The sequence below is a fragment of the Alexandromys fortis genome, unplaced genomic scaffold, assembly GCF_014885135.2.
Source record: "Alexandromys fortis isolate MF-2015 unplaced genomic scaffold, M_Fortis_MF-2015_v1.1 scaffold_399, whole genome shotgun sequence".
In the NCBI taxonomy this organism is placed as follows: Eukaryota; Metazoa; Chordata; class Mammalia; order Rodentia; family Cricetidae; genus Alexandromys; species Alexandromys fortis.
Genome location: NW_026068268.1, coordinates 336,109 through 357,758, shown reverse-complemented (window position 1 = coordinate 357,758; position 21,650 = coordinate 336,109). Strand labels below are relative to the sequence as shown.

General features: G+C 50.9%; 1 protein-coding gene across 6 annotated transcripts in view; it reads right to left on the bottom strand.

Moving 5' to 3' along the window:
- Mta1 (metastasis associated 1) overlaps positions 1–21,396 on the bottom strand; it is a 39,683-nt gene extending 18,287 nt beyond the window's left edge. For 3 of the 6 annotated variants that reach the window (XM_050131946.1, XM_050131948.1, XM_050131951.1), the window contains exons 1-6: positions 12,283–12,334; positions 9,931–9,998; positions 4,893–4,986; positions 1,685–1,735; positions 985–1,111; positions 850–913 (exon numbers count right to left, since the gene is read on the bottom strand). In XM_050131946.1, coding sequence (XP_049987903.1) covers positions 850–913; positions 985–1,111; positions 1,685–1,735; positions 4,893–4,986; positions 9,931–9,998; positions 12,283–12,319 — 441 coding nt within the window. In that variant the 5' untranslated portion in view covers positions 12,320–12,334. Of the gene's footprint in view, positions 1–849; positions 914–984; positions 1,112–1,684; positions 1,736–4,892; positions 4,987–9,930; positions 9,999–12,282; positions 12,335–21,235 lie in introns of those variants that run through there. The other 3 variants (XM_050131949.1, XM_050131950.1, XM_050131947.1) reach the window with 2 other exon arrangements.
- Positions 21,397–21,650: the final 254 nt, after the last annotated feature.

Below are 21,650 nucleotides of genomic sequence, written 5' to 3'. Positions count from 1 at the left end.
ATGGTGGTGGTGGTGGTGGAGGTGGTGGTGGAGGTGGAGGAGGTGGTGGAGGCGGAGGTGGTGGAGGCGGAGGTGGTGGAGGCGGAGGTGATGGTGGAGGTGGAGATGGAGGTGATAATGATGGAGGAGGTGATGGTGGAGGTGGTCAAGGTGGTGGAGGTGATGGTGGTGGGGGAGGTAATGATGGTGTGACAGTGGCGGTGTTGTGAAACGGGACACACCTGCTTCTTACCTGACTATGAGTGTCCCTTTCACAGGCCATACCCTCTGAGTAACTGACATGCCAGCCATCTAGCCTCAGAAACCTGACCTTCCTATAACTCAGGGACTTTGCTTCTCCAGAGACACTAGTTTCTCTGGTGTGTGTGTAGGGCAGGGGAGGGGGATCTAATGAGTAATGCCCAACTATGTGCAGAGTGACCCTACATTAAGAACTTCTTGCCCCAAAGGCAGCAATTCCCACAAAGGCCAGCAGCCCTGGGGTCACTTAGACTGGACAGAGATGTCCTGTGTAGTCTTCTGTTTCCCATGTGATACCCACAAAGGTTTTTTTTGTTTGTTTTTTTAACAAGCACCCAGGTAGGAGAAAAGGTGACTCTTGACCCTGGAACCTTGGCTAGGAAGGCAGAAGTGCTCACCAGTTCTAACCATTTACTCCTCCAGAGTTGAGACCTCCACACAGGAGTCATCCTGAAGGAATGCCTATGAACACCTGAAAAGACCAATAGGATCCAGATGCACTTCTCTGAATCCTGCTCACAGGGTGCTGTGGATAGGGAAGGAGCTGTGGTACCATTAAAAAGGCAGGCATCATGGTGCCAGGCCAGAAGACAGTAGGATGGGTCTTACCTCACGCTCCAGGTAGGACTTGAGTGATTCAGTCTCATTGAGCAGGGTAACACTGCATTTGCCCCTGGAAGAGAAGAACGGGTAAGAGGAAGAAGGGCAGGCAGCAGAACACCAGGTAGGGGCCCCAAGAACTACCTGATATGGGTGGCAGGCAGTGACTCCAACTGCCGAGAGAGGAACAGTTCCCGATGCCGCAGCTGATGCTTAAGTTTCTCAGGCAGGTCCACCATCTCTGGGTTCTCTACCTCTTCCTCCACTTCCCCTAGAGGACAAAGAGATCCTTTCAGTCATCCCTGAAGATGGCAGCTGAGAGCCCTGACTCCCCAAGCTAGCTCTCCCTAGTACAGGGCACCAAGCACAGGAGGGCCACTTTCCTGCCTAGCATATCTCCTGCCCATTTCAAGGTGGCTCAGGAGCTCTGGGCAGGTTCCCACAGATACCCTGGAACCCTGGAATATAGGGCTCAGCATCAGGATAGGAGGAGGAGGAGGACAGTGTTCAAACTGGCCTCAGAAGCAGCAGGCAGAGAGAGGCAGGAAAAACATGGGCACACTACATCTTCAGGACAGGAGGTTTCATCTACCAGCCTGAGCCAGACGGCCCTGCACAAAACACAGTAGATTTTCTGCACTAGCAGGACAACCCCTTGAGGCCTGGGCTATAGCCAAGACCGGGCTACAGACTGAACACAGGGAACCCCAGCCCTCAGCCGGCTGGCAGGGCATACAGGGATGGGCATGCAGGCAGCCCATCCAGGATATATCCACTTGTGCGATGCCCGCCCCAGCCCAGGGACAGACGCGAGGACACCCTCCTTGCAAAGGTCGGCTCTTACCTTCCTCGCCGGTGTCCGCCCCCGGTCCGGCTCTATAGCAGACTGACAGGGCTACATAACAGACAGACAGCGCCCAGATGGCAGGTTAGGGCCAGTGCCAGCGCTTGCTCCCTGCCCAGGGCCCGGACCGAGGAGACATGGGGGCCACAGGCCTCCCAATAGAGGACAAATACCACCCAGCCAACGACTACCTGTGTCTCCTGACTGCTCCAACATTCAGGCCACCCACCCACCCAAGACCCATTCCTCTTCCAACTACTGCCTAAGACCTTTTATGAGCGTAACTCTTGCCTGCCCCAACAAGAACGCTCACACACATTCCACCAATCAGGTCCTAGCTCCTACCTAATGGCAAGTACAGGAGCCAGAGGCTTCCAGACAAGATTGCCCAGAGAAGGACAAGAAAACCACAGGACAGCAGGTGGAGTGACTACTGGGAAAAGCCCAGGCTATACCAAACATCAGGTGGTTTGGCTATTGTCCACTACCCTGTATCAACAAAATACTCCTTTATCTATCCCAGATCCCCAAATTAGGGAGTATGGAATAGTGTGCACAATGAAAGCCAGGCATGCCTAGTGTGTCCAGCAGGGGGAGAGTCCTGCCAACACCCACAGCTCCAAAAGCCTGCCAGATATGGCTGCTCTCTGTTGCCCCCATGTGGTGACTGCAGGGTATTCTGGCACTTTGGGAGGGGAATCCCTAGCTTTAGGCACTTTAGATGGAGGCCAGGGCTGGGAGATTTGTTCTCAGTATGACTGGGCCCCAAGGAGCCTGGGGCATCTCCATTGAGCTATTTTCCTACCAAACAAGGCAGGCAGGTCTGTTCAGAGCAGCTCCTGCCCAGAAGACAGGAGCTATGCACACACATCATCTAGAAACTGAGATGTCATAGTTACATAGGTTGGCTTTTGTGCACACCCACTGTGCATTATATAGTACACAGGGATCACAGCCATACCCTCACTGTAGGGCCTGTGGGCTGCATCAACGCCAGGTTCCAGGCACAGTCCCCCACAGACCTGACAGGCACCCTTATCTCTTCTAGTCCTGGAGCAGAACCAGACCCCATCACAGCTACCATGCACAGCCTCTGGCTCCAGCTCTCTTAGAGATCTTTCAAAGGACATCTGAAGGCAGATAAGGCGGTCCCAACCCATATTCTAAGCACCTTCCTCCCCCGCCCAGAAGCACCAGCTCTGGGCTCCCATGCTACCTCCAGTCTCTCTCCTAAGCCCTAACTTTGCTCTGGAGGGTACTGGGTAGACGCCAGGCCACACTTCCCTCTGTGGACATCTGGAAGGGGTTCCTCCTATGGATGCACCACAAGCTACAGGGTCTGTTTTCCCATCTGAGGGCAGTGCTTGGGCTAGATAGCCTGGTAGGGTACCAACTAGGAAGCCAGAGGCTCCTGGACCACAAGGCAGGTCACTCTCTGGGTCTCCTGTGTAATAACCCCCACACACTGTAGAACCAGCTGTGTGGGCCCTGGCTACAGGAGGCTCTATGTAATCAGGAGGCAGTCCCAGGGAATGGGGCACTTGGCATTCACAGGACAGGCCAAGAAGTCAGCCAGCAGACCCTAGTACCCTTGATGCCTGCCTCCTTGGCTTGATGAAGCTCAGAGGAGGCCTGGCCAGAGATGCCCCATGCAGCTTTTCTGGGAGCACAGTGTGGAGGCTCTGTAGACTCCCTCATTCTGTAAGGCCCTCCACACTGAGGTAAACCTCCTGAGACTCTGAGTCTTCACACCATACACCCTCCTTCAGAGAGACAGCAGCACCTCAGGGCATCTAGACAGCAGAAGTTCTGACTGCAGTGGTCCTTAAAGTAGGTCACTCCTTCTAGCAGACCATTCCCCTCTCCTGTGGTGGACACAAGATGACTCCAACTTTACTGCAGACTTGAAACCCACATCTGCAGGCTACAATCATGTCTAACATTTACACAGCATGAAGCATATGCACCTATAGGCCAGAGCATAGGCTTTGAGGTCAGAGGTCAAGGGAGCCTGACTTTGTATCCAAAAGGGCTCCAGAGATGGTCCAAGATGAGAGCTGCATTTTTATTTGAGAAGCAAAAACAAAGGGCCATAATGCTGTGCTATCATGTCCCTCAGGGATGCCTACAGGATGACAAGAACTGCATAGCTAACCCTGCTCTAAAGTCAGCTCTAGCTCCTCCTTGCTCCTCCCTAACATAGTCCCAGAGCTGGGGAGGACAGCTAGTGCTAGATACCCTGTCTCTCAAACACTCCTGCTTGGGGTAGGTTTCCAGGGTTCCCATCTGACTGGCTGTCACCACAAGGATATTCTGGTTCCTTCAACCCTACTCCCACCAGTTAGGAGTGAGGATAATGGAGTATGGGCACAGGTGTGTGTGTGTGCGCGTGTGCGTGAACACAAGTGCTACAAGTGGGCTTGAGCCCTTTACCCAGCAACCAAGAGTCAGGAATAATACCTATTGAACTACTGATGGAAAAGTACCCTCCTGGGTGGACAGCCCAGGCAACTCAGCTCCTCCCCTGCTTGGAGACAGCACTCACAGTAACCACAGCCTTACAGTTCCCAGGCTCAGGCAGAAGCCCTGGATGAAGGGCTCAGCAGTTGTCCAACATTCACACAGACCTGCTCCAGTCAGGATTCCCAAGCACAAAACATCAGCGGTCTATGTGGGTCTGTTTCAGTGAGATGTCAGACCCTAAGCATGAGGACCAGGCCAAGGTCCCAGCAGGGAGGAAAAGCACCCTTGGACCATGCTTATTAGATTTGGGCTTGAGTTCCCTTGAGCAAGGAGGAAGGTCTTTGATTCTGAAAATATTACTGAAAACATAGTCATCTTCCAGTGAAAGGAAAAATAAAAGGAAAATAGGCTATCTCAAGGGCCAGACAGTCACTACACCCAGTACCTTCCTTATCATCTGTCCCACGGGTCTGAGCCAGGTGCCAGGGATACCAACATCCCACACTGGTCCATGACTATGTGCATGGGGCAAGAAGCACGAAGAGGAATGTTGCACCCTCGTCCATGGTAAGCAGGATCTGAGAGGATGATGCACTAACACAGGGCAATAAAGGTGTCACCAGAATCCAGCTACCGACAGGACAGCAAAGAGCAGGCCAGCACAACGGCCTCAGTGAGGCCAGGACCCAAGAGTAGGCACTGAAGGGGACAGACATATCAACCCAGGGGAAAGGCTGAGACTCACTTGCATGCTTGTCGGCCAGGGCGATGAGGCTGCTGGATATGTCTCGCCTTCTGTAGAAACACACCACCTTGGCCTCCACATTCCCGTTGGCTGTCTGTAACAGCAAGTCAGAGATAGCTAAGCAATGCAGACTCCAAAAGGGACCTCAAGACAAGACCAAGTCTCCCAAACAGAAACGTTCAGAAGAAAATGACAGATCTCCAATACCCAAGTCCAGGTGTGGGGCCCCAAGGAGTGAGCTGAGGACACCCAAAGTCAGGTAAATGTGACCAAACGGGAATGGACACTAGACACATAGAATGATTGCCCCACCCAGTGACCTGGGCTTATGAGAGTCTACATTGCCAGTCAGGGGCTCCACCAAGACAGTGGCGGCCTTGCCTGGTTTACCAGAAATCCTAAGGACAGCCCTGCTACAGACTGCAGTCACCCTCCTTCCGTTCTAGGTCAGGCTTCAACACTGTCACAGCGCTGCTAGCAGCAGAGACTCAGTCTACCACTTGGACCCACATGACCAACAGGAACCAGTAAGGTGAGGCCTTGAGTCAACTGTGTGCCTCCACCTGGGCCTGCTGTAACACTCCGCATGGTAGCCTTAACAGAGAATACTATATAACTAGCCCAGGGCTCACACAGATGCTAAATAATGCAGGGCACGTCTGTAATCTCAGCACTTGAGAGGCAAGGGCAGGCAGTCTTCTGTGTGTTGAAAATCAGCCTGGTGAATTCCAGGCAAGTCAGGACTATACAGTGAGACCACGTCTAAAAACTAATATTAATAATAAAGGTGCTATGTTGCGAGGTTATAACCCTGGCTAGTGGAGATGTATACATTACTATGCTCTACACAAGGTGTCTGTCTCCTCACTCCTGTTTATCCACCCTGTTCACTTACTTATATTGGCATGGTCGGTGGTCACCTGCTCTATCTAGAGCCATCATCCAAGAGAACTCTATCCCTCCTGTGCTCAGGTCAATCTTCTACGGCCACTGGGGTCTCCCTGGTTGGCTCTTGTATCTGACAAACCTCACCGTGGTGAAGCAGCTCATAGTCTGAAGCATCAACACTCAACAGTGAGTCCTGCAGTGAGAACAGCCGCAGCCCAAGATAGCCACTTGGGCTGACTTCCACAGGTTCTGACAGTTACTATAGGCCAGAGCTCACTTTGGATCCAGCCCAATACTATTATACATCTCCCAATTCGATATTTTAATGCTGTTCCACGTTCATACCCTGACTTTATTCTTTTTCTGTCGCTAAGCTGTTGCTTTGCTAGAGTACCTTAAGGGAGAAAAGAACTTAGCCTGGCTCATAGTTCCATATTACAGTCCTCCATGACAGCAGCCTCAGGAACGAGCTTGCAACAGCTAGTCACATGGCATCCATGTGATATGGATATATATGATATATCACATGCCAGGAAGCAGTGATGAGTGCCTGCTGCTGCTTTCTCTGCTTACACAGTCCTGGATCCCAGCCAGCGAATGGCGCTCCCAGAAGTGGGTGGGTCCTCCCACCTCAGTGAACATAATCAAGGTAAGATGCCCAAGGTGTGCCCAGAGGGCGGCCTTGCATGTGATTCTAGATTCTGTCAAGTTGAGAATACTAACCCACCATCACACACTCTGATGGCATACAACCACAGAAAGATGGCTGAGCTAATACTGTGACATTGCTCCTTACTCTCCATTCCTCAAATCCACGTTCATTTACATTTAGCTTCCCACTCAACTGTCTATCATGGAATCCCCTCAACAGCTTAAAAGTGGGGTCTAGGAACAAATGTCCAGCTCTGATCATTGGAGACACTCCCACATCATCTTCATGGGTGACTTAAGCTGGGATAACTCTTAGCACACCCAGGATGACGGCCTGGACACGGGGTTAGTATGACTTTCCTTCTGCATGGACATGGAGAATGCAAAGTGCAGCTGTGTGCTCATGCAATCTGCTTTCTCTCTAAATTTAGAGTTTGGTGTTTTTTTTTTGTTTTTTTTTTTTTTTTTGGTTGGGGTTTTTATTTGTGACACAGTCTCACTATATAGCCCTAATTTGACTTGAACTTACTATGTAGACCAGGCTGGTTTCAAATTCAGAGTTCCACTGCCCCTGTCTCCAAAGTCCTGAGATTAAAGGCATGTACATCCACCACCCAAGGCCTCTAAATGACTCTCTCTCTCATGTTCTGAATGACAAGACACACCCAAGAAGACCCTCCGTTCGGTCCTTATTCCTTAGCTCACGCGTTGGGCGACTCGTTTCCTTAATTCTTTCCACATAGGTGTTGGACTTTGAGATTTGTGTCACTATTCTTGTTCTACTTCCTAGAAAGTATCCTCAATTGTCACCAATCTTCCTTTTCTGTTTTCACTTCTAGAAGTTTGTGCTCATTTTGGGAGCTTCTCTCACTTTGTCCCTGATCACAGCACCTGCCCATACTTGGTACTTTCTCCTCCTTCCTGAGGTCCTGGACTGTCCCCTACACTAGCAGTTCCTTTTCCACTTAGCTCCATGTTCATGTATGCACTAATGCTGCACAGCCTCTGGAGGCCAGGAGTTTCTTATCATTAAAGGTACTACTTGCCTTTCCTCTGTAACAGGGTCCTGAAGCAATTGCACATGTGTTGAGCATGCTAGCTGTGGATGGCAGCCAGGGATATCAGGCAAGTCATACTGCCTTGTTAACTTCATGTGTTGAGGGGTAAGACCTAGAGTACCTCTCACAGACTATGGAAACCAAAGGTATGTATATGTATGGTCTACCATAGAGGTTCATACCATACCATAAAGATGCAAGGCCAAGGCCAAAACAGAAGCCCAGATAGGAGGCCAATCCTTCTTTTTTTTTTTTTTCTTCCCGAGACAGGGTTTCTCTGTGGCTTTGGAGCCTGTCCTGGAACTAGCTCTTGTAGACCAGGCTGGCCTCAACTCGAACTCATAGAGATCCACCTGCCTCTGCCTCCCAAGTGCTGGGATTAAAGGCATGTGCTACTACCGCCCGGCAGAAGCCCCATCCTTGTGATGCTGAGAGACAGCAATGCTGGTCTACAACTGGGAATCTGAGCCTGCCAGCCAAGCTCATAACTCCCTACTATATGACTTGTTCTCTGCACTTGGCTTTGAGTTAGGGGAGACTTATGCCAGAATCCCACTTGAAATTTTGGGGTTGACACAGCTACATACATGCTGAGCCAAGGGATACCCTTCAGCTGCTGCTCACTGCAGGATATAGGGGACACAAACAGCCACAGACTTGGCTCACTCACTGCAGCTGGGTTACTCCTCTACAACCTGTGTGCTCATGTTCAAGCCTGTGCAACTGAAATGAGTAAATGAGAGCCTGTTGGTCCAAACTGAGAGCTCCAGCCACCCAACCTACGGCCCTGCCTATTGCCAACTGTAACCAGGGCCAAACATAGGGTACCTGTCTGGACTCTGATCCCTGTAAAGTACAACTGAGGAAACACTAGTGCTCACCTATGCCATGGCAGGCCTCAGGTCTCCAGAAGCAGCCCATATGCTCTGACCAATTCATCTTCCCAACATCTCCCCAGGTGCACATATGCGCACACAAACACACAGCATAAGGCCTTATACCACACAGTATGAGCAACATGGGTCCCAAGGAGCTGGCAGCCCAACCCTAGAAGCTGGGGCTACACCTAGGCTTCCATCAAGAGCCACCTGCAGAGCCAAGTCAGGCTCAACAAGGCCACCTATGAGACAGCATCCAACCTTGCCCTCCCTGTCCCATTTGATCCCAAGAATCCCACACCACTATTCTAGCAAGACTGAAGTCTAGGAAAGCAATTGGTTTGTGGTATTCAGGAAGGCTACAGAGCTGGGCAGTGGTAGCACACACATTTAATTCCAGCACTCAGGAGGCAGAGGCAGAGCCTGGTCTACAGAGCAAATTCCAGGATGGACTTCATGGCTACTGAGAAACCTTGCCTCAAAAAACAAACAAACAACAACAATAACAAAAAGGCTATGGAGGCCTCAGGGCCACCCAGTCTGGCAGAAAAGAGTATGTTTTCAGGGACATGGTTCTGGGAAATCTGTCATGTCCTCTGCTTTGCCTTGCATTGAAGGAGGCAGAGCAGGAACATGCCTATCTACCAGCACCCTAGGGAAAAAAGTCTCTAATCATATGTCAACTTGTTCATTTTCCACACACGTAGCCTCCACCCTAGGTTGTCTGTGGATATCCCAGGGTTTCAGTAATGAAACAATCATGTCCTCAGACCAAGGATTAAGTATCTGCCAAGGATTCACAACATCCCAGCAAACACAAACCATGGTAGAAGAAGCAACTGGGGTAAGACACCAAAGGACCCCCAGTAAATAAATACGATATGCACCCTCAAGATGGTAATGGACAGAGCAGACAACTCTGTAATGTTCAAAGTAGTCCTGTGGCCAGAAAGCCACCTAGGCTAACAGAAATGGGAGGAGGAAGAGAAGGGAGTGCGTGTGTGTATAGGTGGAACCAAGAGCACGAAGGCCACTGCCCTTGGTCTGTGACTGGTCTCCAGAATCATCCACCATCCTCTGAGTTCTGGGCGTGCTCAAGCCCACAAGGGCACCTGCTACAGACAGACTGGTATGTGCTGAGAGATGGGGTAGGGGAACTAGCAACACCTGAGCTTGTCTTCAAGAAGCCTAGGTATGGGCTAGAGAAATGGCACAGTGGTTAAGAGAACTGGCTGCTCTTCCGGAGGATTCAGGTTTGGATCCCAGTAACAACATGGCAGCTCACAATCATCTATAACTCCATCTAATTCTAGGAGATCCAAAACCCTCTTCTGGCCTCCTCAGGCACAGATATACATGTAGACAAAACACCCATACACATAAAACTAAAAAAAAAAAAAAAAAAAAAAAAAATCAGCCCCCAAAGAGCCATAGGACTCACTCACAGCCTCTCCTGAAGGGACATCAAAATTTAGGCAGCAAAACCCTGACCACCCACATCAGGGAAGGCTCCACTTCTCCCTACCAGGGTCGGGCAGTAGCATTACTGTGTTGAGCTCTTACCTTATTGAGTTCTTCAATCCTGCGGATCAGGTATGGGTTGCTGGAGGAGTTCTCAAAGTAGACATAGTCTGCAAACAGAGAGGTCATCGCTCATAGCACCAAGTCTCTTAGTCATTCCCACCATTCTTAGGACCCACGGAGACCCTCTAAGCCCTAGCCCCACACTGTTAGGGGTTGGAAGGCTGGGGTTGGAGGAAGCAAAGTCCTACACCATCAGAGCAGTGAACAGGCTGGGCCACATCACAGCTGTCGATGGGTTAGAGAAGGGCTGTCCTGGGAGGAGTCTGCAGCCCTCAAACATCCTTCAGGAGCACAGGCCTTAGTGGGAAGCCTGTGAGGCCTGACTACAGCTTTCTCCAGAAAGCCCAACCCCTGCTCAAAACTACTGGACATCTTTCCAAGTAGCTGCTGCAGGCAAGAACAGTGTGTCTACCTTTCACCACCAAAGGCCCGGCTCAAAGATAGACACAAAGACTTCGAAAGCTGGCAGAGTCAGCCCAGACAGCTTAGATGACTCCACTACCACAATGCTCCAAGAATCCCAGTGCAGACAACATGCTGGATTGTTATACTGCCAGGCCAGCGGAACCCCCTCCTTAGCTGAACTGACTAGAAGGTTACTCCTGTTGAAATGGCAAGAGTTAGCAACTGCAGTTCCCTGCTCCCAAGCAGGCACACACTCGCAGGCCTGTCACCATATTGCTTCCTGAGCCTGTGCCACCTGCCAGTGGTAAGCCACATCCTTAGAACTCCAGCAGCTAGTATGCAGACATTCACACCAGGATGAAGGGTCTCCAGGGAAAAGCAAGGACCGAGAGAAGGAAAGAGTACAGGATTGGAGAAAGTCTCTGGGCTTAGATTTTGGATCCTCCTGAGGCCCACCTTGTGAAAACACCCTGATGAACTTCATCATTGTGGATAATTTCTTAATAAAACTAGTTTTTTGTTTGTTTTTTAAAGCATTGATGGTCTGGTGGTAGAATTCTTGCCCACCACACAGGAGCCTCGGGTTTGATTCCCAGTCAATGCAGAAATACACTTTTAGCCAGGAGGTGGTGGCGCACACCTTTAATCCCAGTACTCGGAAGGCAGACGCAGGTGGACCTCTGTGAGTTTGAGGCTAGCCTGGTCTACAGAGCAAGTTTCAGACAGCCAGAGCTATATGGAAAAATCCTATCTCAAAAACTTTTTTTAAAAAAGGAAAAAAGGCATCCATAATCTAAACTTTCATGATTACAAATTATAGCAAATTAAGCCCCTAACACAAAATTATTTATACTTGGCCAAAAACTGGAATAAAATAAAATATTTCCCAAGTAGAGAAGAGGCAAACAAGCAGAGCACCCTGGGATGACACGAGAGGCAGGTACTGAGGTAGCACAAGCACACACATCCAAGAACTAGGGCCGGGCCCTGCTATGGGGATGGGTGGTGCCATGACATGGCTTGCTCACAGACAGGTTCACGTGCTACGTCTGTGGCAGCAGTAGCTGAACTACACACCTTTTCCAAACCTCAGAGGTGCCTGTCCAACAAGAAGGAAGTATGCGAAGTGCGCACTATACATTACTAACAAAATAAAGAAGACTCTACTAAAAACAAAAATCAATGTGAACTTAGACAAGAAAAAAATTAAAGTGTTTGATATCCAGTTACACACACACACACCATGAAAAGGTCTGGATGATAAAACTACAAACAGTATGTGGACTGGAGAGATGGCTCGGTGGTTAGTATGTCAAGTTCAACATCCACATGGAGTGATTGACAAATGCATGTAATTCCAGCTCAGGGAGCCGATGCCCTCTTCTGGTCTCCACAGGTACTTGCACTTATGCACATACCCAACACATGGGCGTATAATTGAACGGTAGGTACTGTAAAATGTGTCCTTGAACTACAACAGAGACTGGCACACATCTGCAGAGGTCCCGACAGTAGAATCTAGGCATGGAGGTTAGGTCTGAACTGAGTGCAATACACAGTAGGTACAACCAAACTTCCAAACGTTTAACTGATGAAATTACAGACCAATTAACGAGAAAACAAGTGGTTTGAGGGTGACAACAGCTCGGGGTTATTGTGCTACTCATGCTCACGGCAATGCTGCCAAGGCTCAGACCTTGTAACTTTGGAAACAGTCTCTCAACAGGGTTGCAAACATGGGCTCTGTATGCAGATACTGATCTGAACAGATGCACTTGCTGTGGAGTTCACCATGTTCTTTTTAGGGGCCTGTTCTCCCAGGCTGTCCACAGCCCTGGAATGTCTCCTTCCCAGACCCTGGCCATGCCAAACAGTCCCCCCTTTAGGGGGCAGAGACTGAGTGATGAAGACGAACATATGACCAACCTGCCGTAACAGTCCTAGTTCCAAGGCCCATCTCCATGTGTGTCTCCAGTCATTGGTAACCACATACTGGCCTGCACACCTCCTCTTCTGAGACCCAGCTAAGGCCTCTGCTGGTACAGAGAAAGTAACTGTTCAAGAGAGCTGCCATCTCATGAGCCTTTCTAGGAAGTACTGGTCCTGCCAGCAGTCTTGGGGAGTAGCCTGCTCTGCATAGCGAGGATCATAATGCTGCCGAGGTGAGGACTCCCAGCACAGACACGGGCTCCCGCCAGAGTGGCAACATGAGCTAGGAAATAGTCCTGACCAGACCTTCCCATTTTATTTCCCCCTAGAAAGAGTGAACTTAGTACAGATAAGCTCCTCCAATAAGTGCTTCGCAGCCGAGTGGTGTACTTTACAATAAATTAATAGCATTACCAGACATGCAGCAAAAACTAATTCTGAAAGTCATTCATTGCATTAATAATGGTCGTTAAAAGTGGACTGTCTTGTTTTGGGAATCTTCCACTCTGGTCCAAGTTTAAGTACTGGCAGCTACCATGCTGAGCTGTGCATTGAGTCAGATCACAATCTTAACCTTCTGCTTCTGACAATGTCCGCAGGACCGTGGCCCACCAAGCCTTTGCCGTCAGAAGCATGCTATCTGTGGCACTGGCTCAATAAAGAGTGGTTGCCTTTCTGGCTCTTGGTTTTTTGTTTCTTTTTTTTTTTTTTTTAAACCAAGTTTCTTCATTTATCTAGTCCCGCCAGTTTTTGTTCCATGCATCCTGCCTGTCATACATCTCAGCGATTCCTCTCCCGTCTGCACCATCAGTACTTTCCCAACTTCTCCCAGCTCACAGACTGTTCCACAGGTTTACACATCCTTAGCTGGCCAAGGACGAAGGAGCTCACTAAAGCTATATACACTGACCGCCCCACTACCACCACCACAAACACACACCGAGCTCATTGCAAGCCCATTTCCTTCAGACCCTGCTCTGGAAGCTCTACGGCTAGTTCAAGTGCTCAGCTTCTCCATTCACGTCTTTCGGATCACTCAGAGATCCGTCTGCCTGCCTCTGCCTCCCAAGTGCTGGGATTAAAGGCTGAGCTGCCACCACCTGCCGGATCCTGATTTTCTGAGGAGGCTGACTTGGTGTGAGAGTCTCCCTTTAAATTTTCTAACTGTACTGACCATTCTGCTTCCTCAAGCTGAAGCCACTGTAACACCAACACACACTTCACTCCTCCCACATGGTACCAGCTGGATATTGAGTAGAGGTGATGGCACATTTAGCACTGCCTTAAAACCACCACTAGGTTCCCAATTCACACAAGCGTATCCACAGCACACATGTGGCTGAAGACGGTGTCTATGGGACCTACAGTCATGTGGAGCACACATAAAAGCTACTGCTACTGTTAACAAAGGAAATACGTATTTGTCTCCAGCCCCACTTCCTGGCACATGGCTCCTAAAAACCCTGGGACCTTCAGAGAGATAAGAGCGTCCTTTTCATGTGCTACTACAAGATGTGGAGTGTCTCCAAAGGACCACACCCAGAGAACCTGGTCCCCAGCTTAGCAATGTTGGAGTAGAACAGAGCAGATCTTCAGGCCACAGCAGGCAAGCCCCTGGAGGGAAGGGAGGGCCTGGGTTCCTTCCCTGTTTTGTTTTCTTGTAACGTTCCATGTCACCAGGAGATGCTCAGTTTTGTACCATCTTGCATTTCTACCCAAATACTCTATTCTGTCACAGGCCTAATGGGCAAGGACAAAAGACAGAGACTGAAACCTCAGAAACTGTAAACCAAGATAAACCTTTCTTCCTTGTAAAGTGGTAGTCTCAAACTATGACAATAAAAAGTTGGCTAACACAGAACACCGGGAGATTGTCATACTGGACAGGACACGGTGGGCTGGTTACACCGGAAGCTTTCCAAACTGCCCAGCACATCACAGCACTGTGGGAAGGTTATACCGGAGGTTCTCCACTGCTCAGCACATCACAGGACACCATGGGAAGGTTATACCAGAGGTTCTCCACTGCCCAGTACAGAGCTAACCACAGAAAGACCAGGCAGGATCAGAGGGTTCAGACTGTGGCTCTTCATCTGTATGCTTCCTTGTGTCCTTTGTAATGAGCCAACAAACACTGTGATTGCGCACTGTAAGCTGCTCCAGCCAATTAAATGAACCTGAACAGTATAGTGGGAGCCCTGACCCAAAGCTGCTCAGCCAGGACCACAGGCCACAACCAGGGGTGCACAACTGGCCTGTGAGTACAAGGGTCTGGAGGGGTGGAGCCCTTAGCTACAAGGTCTGTGTTGTCTTCAGGAAGATGGCATCAGAGCTCTATTTAGTCACAACATAAGCAGCCAGTGATCCATACAGACCTGTATGGCTGCTGTTCTAAGAGCCCAATACCACCATGCTTGATGGCAGAGACACAGTGCTTTACTGTGCCTAAGGAGGAAAAGTTTACTGGTTGTAACTCAGAATCTGCCACAGAACATACATACATTAGCTTTATGGTAGCCATGTTCCAATAAAACTTTATTTATGGGCAAAGTAATTTAAATTTCATATAATCTTCTCATGTCATGAAGTATTCTTGTGACTTTTTTTCTCAACCACATAAAAATGTAAATGCCATTCTTAGCTCATGAGTCACACAGATCTAGGCAGGGTAGTTTGCCAATGTAGTTTGCCAGTCTCCAAGAGGCCCTGCCATGAGCCACGGTCATCTGAATCTCACCAACTTGTTTGCTTGGTAGAGAACAACAAGCTAGGGCCAGCAACTAAGAGCACTTGCAGCCAAACTGACAACCTGAGTTCAATACCCCAGAACCCACATGGTCGAAAGAAAGAAGAAACTCCCTAAATTGTCCACATGTGTGTTATGTGGATATTCCTCTCAACACACACTCGAGCGCGCACGCACACTTGTGTGTAAATAAATGTAAAAATTAAAATTAAAAAAAAAAAGATGCCAGGTAGTGATGGTACAGGCCTTTAATCCTAGTACTCCAGAGGTAGGCAAATCTCTGTGAGTTAGAGGTCAGCCTGCTCTACAGAGCGAGTTCCAGGACAGCCAGGGCTACACAGAGAAATCCTGTCTTGAAAAACAAAACAAAACAAACAAAAAACAAGAATCAGGTGTAGTGGTGCACATCTTCAATCCCAATGCTCATGAGGCAGAAGCAGGAGGATCTCTGGGAGGTTGAGGCCAGCCTGTTCTAACTAATTCACTAGTTATAGTGAATTCCAGAACATTCAGAGACCTTGTCTTGGGGGGGGGGGGGACAACAAGCCAACTGTACACTTTTTAAGGGAAAACCCAGAAACCAGGACAGTGGGTACTATTCTGTAAAACAACCGAGTTGGAGGAGTCATCAGCGACTTCCTACACTGCAGGAAAGCTTGTGATCTAGACACGCATTGGCAAAGACTAATGGATGGTCAGTGAGCAACAGAACAGCAGCAGCCTCACTTCTTACCAGGCTGCCAAGATGACCCTGTGGGAGAACTGGACACTTACATGCAAATCTTAACCCTCACACAGAAACTAATGAGAAGGATACTAAAGTCAAATTCAAATGTTTAAAGATTCTATAATAAAAAAGGGTAACTACTTCATGATCTTGGATTCTAGATACACAGAACACACAACTTCAGTCTTCTGAAAAGGGTCTGAAATGCGAAATATAAACCAACTCTTGGGACTAGGATACAGCACTTGTCCAGTATAAGCAGGCTCTTGGTTAGCTTCCACACCACAAAATAATACATAAATAATCATCACACAGCTCACAACAGTAAGCATACAATCCCATTTTAAAACCAGGGAAATGCCTGGCATAGAGGTGCACACTTTTAATCCAGTACTGGGGAGGCAGAGGCAGGTGCGTGACTCTCTGACTCCAAGCCCAGCCTGGCCAATAGAGCCTATGTCAAAACAAAACAAAACAAAAATAACCAAACAAAAAAAAAAAAATGAACATCAGCTGGGCGGTGGTGGCACACGCCTTTAATCCCAGCACTCGGGAGGCAGAGGCAGGCGTATCTCTGTGAGTTTGGGCCAGCCTGGTCTACAGAGCTAGTTCCAGGACAGGCTCCAAAGCCACAGAGAAACCCTGTCTCGAAAAACCAAAAAAAAAAAAAAAAGAAAAGAAAAAAGAAAAAAAGAAAATCAAATGCAGGCAGCTGAACATGGTAACCATACCTTATTCCATGCAGCAGAGGCATGATGAGCGTCAGTTCACGGGCAACCTGGGCTAACAGCAAGAGTCCATCTCAAAGAGCCAAACAATCAAAACTGCCAGGGAGGCCGGGCGATGGTGGCGCACGCCTTTAATCCCAGCACTTGGGAGGCAGAGGCAGGTGGATCTCTGTGAGTTTGAGTCCAGCCTGGTCTACAGAGCTAGTTCTAGGACAGGCTCCAAAGCCACAGAGAAACCCTGTCTCGAAAAACCAAAAAAAAAAAAAAAAAAAAAACCTGCCAGGGATGGGAGCCACCTACCACTAGGGAGTTCAAATTAAAACAGGAACGATGCTAGGCACACGCTTTTAATCCCAGTGCTCGGGAGGCAGAGGCAGGCGGATCTCTAGGAGTTTAAGGCCAGCCTGGCCTACAGAGCTAGTTCCAGGACAGGCTCCAAAGCTACAGAGAAACCCTATCTAGGAAAAAAGAAAAAAGCAAAATAACAGTAAAGGGCATCCTGCACACCTGCCAAAAAGCAGAGAAGACACCCACGTGCAGAGGGAAGGTTAAACTTTTGGGGGAGGAGGGTTTGAACTGAACTCTTGCTTAGAGCACCTTGGAACGTCACCTGCCAGATTCTCAAGAGGTCAGCTATCCAACCCACAACTGCACAACTGTGTATTTTTATGCAGGAGAAATGAGAACCCATGTTCACTGTTTATCACCTTGGAAATGCATTGGTGGATACAAGCTGACACACTGGGGAGGACACCACTCAGTCGGAGAGAGCCAATCTCAGATAATACTAATTCCCACATGCAGAGTGTCTGGTGAAGAAGCCATCTCAAAGAATGGTTCCATCTATGCGACACTGGGGTACAAGGCACAGGAGTAGTTGAGAGAGAACGGAGACTCCCCAACCAAGGATACCGGGAAACATGTAGGATTATGGGAATGTTTGAAGGTCTATAGTGACATCTGTCAAATGTACAGACCTAACATTACAGTTCGAACTTACAGTCCTAGCACTTAGATAGAAGGCTGGGGCAAGAGGGCAGGGTAAGCCCAGGAGTTTAAGGGCTGCTGGTCTGGCTAACATGGCTGCTACCTTACCCCTGGGCGTAGCCCACTTCTACAACTCCCACTACAGATGCAAACTTGGGGAAGAGCCAAGACTTCTGGGGTCTTCCCTGAAACATGTGCTGTGAAAAAGAGCCAGGCAGGACCCGGAAGCTTCAAAACGGCTCCTCAAAATAACGCTGTGCTAGGGAAGACCAGAAACACTAGGACATTGCACAGGCTCACAGTACAGGCATCCCCTTGAAGCCTGGAGTTTTCAACCATGGAAACATCTTAGTAAAAACCTTCACCTGAAAATAAAAACTGCTGGAACTGAAGCTATAGTCCAGTGGTCTAGTTTCACAAGACCTTAGGTTTGATCCCCCAGTATCGCACATTCAATTTAAAAACAAACAGCTGGGTGGTGGTTGTGGTGGTGGCGCATGCCTTTAATCCCAGCACTCGGGAGGCAGAGGCAGGAGGATCTCCGTGAGTTTGAGGCCAGCCTAGTCTATAGAGCGAGTGTCAGGACAGGCTCCAAAGCTACACAGAGAAACCCTGACTCAAACAAAACAAAACAAAACCAAAAAAAAAAAAAAAAAACCCACAAAGAAAACATAACCAGGCCAGGCGATGGTGGCACACATCTTTGATTCCAGCACTCTGGAGACAGAGGTACTCTTGAGTTTGAGGCCAGCCAGCCTGGACTACAGAGTTCCAGGACAGTCAGGGGAGAAACCCTGTCTCAAAAAACCAAAACAAGTAACAAGAAACATAGAAGCAAAGCACAAAACTATGCCTAACACCATGATTAAATACGAATGATTTAAATGAAAACCCTAAGGTAGGAAACCAAGAGGCTGGCTTTGGGCACATGAAACACCATACCAAAGCGGGACACAAGGCCAGCTGTAATGTGGCTGTGGCCTGCAGGCTGCTGCTTCCTGTCATCTTCCACAAGCACAGTAAAATAGAAACAAAAGCCACTTAAGAGTACAGGAGTTAATTTCTTGCAATAAAAGAAAAATACTGCAGGGGAATGGCAGCAGCCCTTCAGCTACAGGAAAAAGGCTCCACATACAAGCCGCCATGAGGTGGAGACTCGAGTGATTGCTGATCTGGTCAGTGATGCCACCTGGTTTTATAATAGATGCACAGGTAAGAAACCCCTCACCCATCACAGGCTGGTTCAGGAAGGTCCCGGCTCTCAGGCACTGACCTGCAGGAACTATTTAACAAGTCCACTTCTTGAGAAAGCAGCAGTCCATGATCCTTCCCTCCTGACCACCTGACCCAAGTGGTCTGCTGGCTTCTGTAACCTCACCTATACCTGATCCTGCCTAGCCTCCCCTGACAAGGCCCCCAGAGAGCATGTTAAGAACATAGGATGCCCAAACAGCTGACATTTGGGACATACTTGCACTAGGGGTTTTGGCTGTTTTTCTGGAATTTAAACCTGATTAGGCATCTTGTAGTTTTTGGTGCATGTGCCAAGAGAAAAGAGGGGAGCAGGGGGAGATTCCCCAAGCTAGGTCCCCACCAGCACTGCCTAGGACAAGGCAGACTTCCCAGAGGGTCAAACTCTAGACAACAAAACCAGACTGAACCAAAGCCTGCTCAGAGAGCCACTATGTGTCCTCTCATCTGGGGGCTTGAGAGTCTGGCAAGCAGTGACTGAGGCAGGAAGCCAATAGCCAACACCCAGAGTCTCATCCCAAGGCCCTGCTGGGATTCACAGGGTGGCACTAGAGATCCCTATCCAGAAAGCAGGGAATGACGAAGTTCCTTTTACAGGTGCTAGCCCTTGGCCTGCCATGGACACCCTCAGGGTTAGCTCTAGAGACTAGCTCACTGCAAAAGCACTCCTGGCAATATAGCTGGTGCCCAGAACACGCATGGCGGCACACAGGAATACTGACCTATCCCTGCTCCTGGTTAGAGCTCTCTGCTGGGATTACTGGGCCAGGCAGGAGTGGGTAGGGCCCTTAGGAATAGGAAAGTTGGCATAAGCACCTGGGCCAAGGACCCAGCGCCCTGCAGCCCGCCTTCCTCATTCTCACCACTTCCCCCCATCTGAGTCAGAGGCAGGAGTCCAGGTCTCCTCTCTCTTGCTAGTCATTCATTTCTTCAGAATATGACATGCCATCATGAGCCAGAAATCACAGCAAGGAAGAAATGTGAACTGGGTGGGAAGGGGTAGCTGGGGACCAGGATGATGGGAGCCTTTCACAGGTGAAGGAGAACTTTCAGAACGAGGGAACTAGAAATAAGAATCCCAATCGGCAGGAACTATGGGCCTCATGTTGGACAGGAAGGGGGTCTGAAGGCAAAAATGGTCCACAGGGCAGAGCAAGGCCCAGCATCTGGAAGAGGGCCACCAGAGGAGCCAGAAGCAGAGCAGTTAGTCTCTGCCCCTGAAGGCAGGCCAGTAAGCAGGGAGGATCCAGTGCTCTGGCCCTCTTCCTTTGGGACTGGCAAGGCAGAAGCTTCAATGAGGACCAGCCCCTCCTCACAGGGCCCCAACACTCCAGGCTGTGCCCTGTGGCAGGATTAGCCAGGAAGCAAAGGTGTGAGGCCAGAAATTCCCTGGGAGGGCAGAAGAGCCAGGGCTCCTGCAGTGTGTGGACCTGGGCTGGCTGGGTCCTGTTGGTGTAAGATGGGTCATGCGGGGCAGTGGTAATGGGTGCTTCTGGGTGGTCTCCCACTCCATCACACGCTCATAGCAGAGACCAATTTTACTAGTGGGAGAGATAGCAGCAGAGACCCATCCACATTTATGCTGTGACCCCAGGGAGGGTCTCCAAGTCCAGAGAGGAAGCAGAAGGCTATGGGATGAGATGACTGTTAAGGGTCAGCATGGGCCGTATGTGTGCAAGGCCATCTCAGAGTGTCCCCATCACACACAAACGGGGAAAGGGCCACCTTGGAACCAACAACAGGGGGACCAGCGCCAGCAGCAGGCCCCCATGACTCCAACTCAGTGGGGACCTCTGCCCTCCCAAAGGCTAGTGGTAAAGTGCCTCCTTGTCGGGCTAGGGTGAGCAGCAGGCTGAGAAAAGTTTGGGGTGACTCAGACCTGCACTTGGGATGAAGGTCCCCCGCTGTAGCCAACCCTCCCCCCCAGGAATCCCTTCTAAGGAGAGCCCCTCGGCCACGCTCGAGGGGCTCCTAGACCGGCTTGTGGTCCCTGCAAACAGGACTCCCGGTGCCTGCACACCTAGCCCGCCCTGCATGGCCCCTGAGGACACCGCTCGCCCCCTAGACCCCCAAACTCCTGCTCGCGGGACGGCAGCCAGAGCTCCAGAGGCACGTGCTCCGGCTCTGGGACTCCGGCCCGGACCCAGGCCCAGGCCTCCTGCCGCCGGGCCCGCCGGCCACCGGGATGCCCTGGCCACTCGCCGCTACTCCGCCCGCGTCCCGCGGGCCACCCCCGGCCCCCAACAGGTGGGCACAGCCCCCTCCCAGAGCCGCTCGTCCCCCGCGCGCGCGCTCCGGCCCCGGCGGCCCAGGGGCCATTTTGGGCCGGGACGAGCACCGGAGACCAGAACCGAGCCTCGCGGGCGGGGCGCGAGCGCGACGGGGGCGGGACGGGGGGGAGGGGCGCGGGCCGCGCGCGAGGGCGGCGTGGGGGAGGCGCGGAGGCCGCGGCGGGGCCGAGAGGCGCGGGCGGCGGGCCCGCGGCGCATAAAGGCCGTGGCGGGGCCTTACCTCCGACCCTGTACATGTTGGCGGCCATGTCCGGGCCGGCGGCGGGGCCGCGGGGCGCGGGGCGCGGGCGCGGGCGGCGGGCCGGGCGCGGGCCGGGGCGGGGGCGGGCGCGGGGGCGCCGGCGGGCGGTTTAAAGGGACCGCGCTGCTCCGCCGCCGCCGCCGCCTCCGAGGCCGCCGAGGCCGCGCAGGGACGGGAGGGCCGCGGCGCGGGCGGGAGAGGAAGAGGAGGAGCGGCCGCGGGCGGCGGGGAGGGGCCTCGGGCGCCGCCGCCCACCGCGCGGGCCGTTATCCGACCCCGCGCCGAGCCGGCCCGCGCGCCCCTGGCGGAGTGGTCTTTCTGAGCCCTTCGCTCTCCGGGTCCTTGACTTCCCCGGGTAGCCCTCCTGCGACCCCTCCCGCCTGGCCGTCAGCAT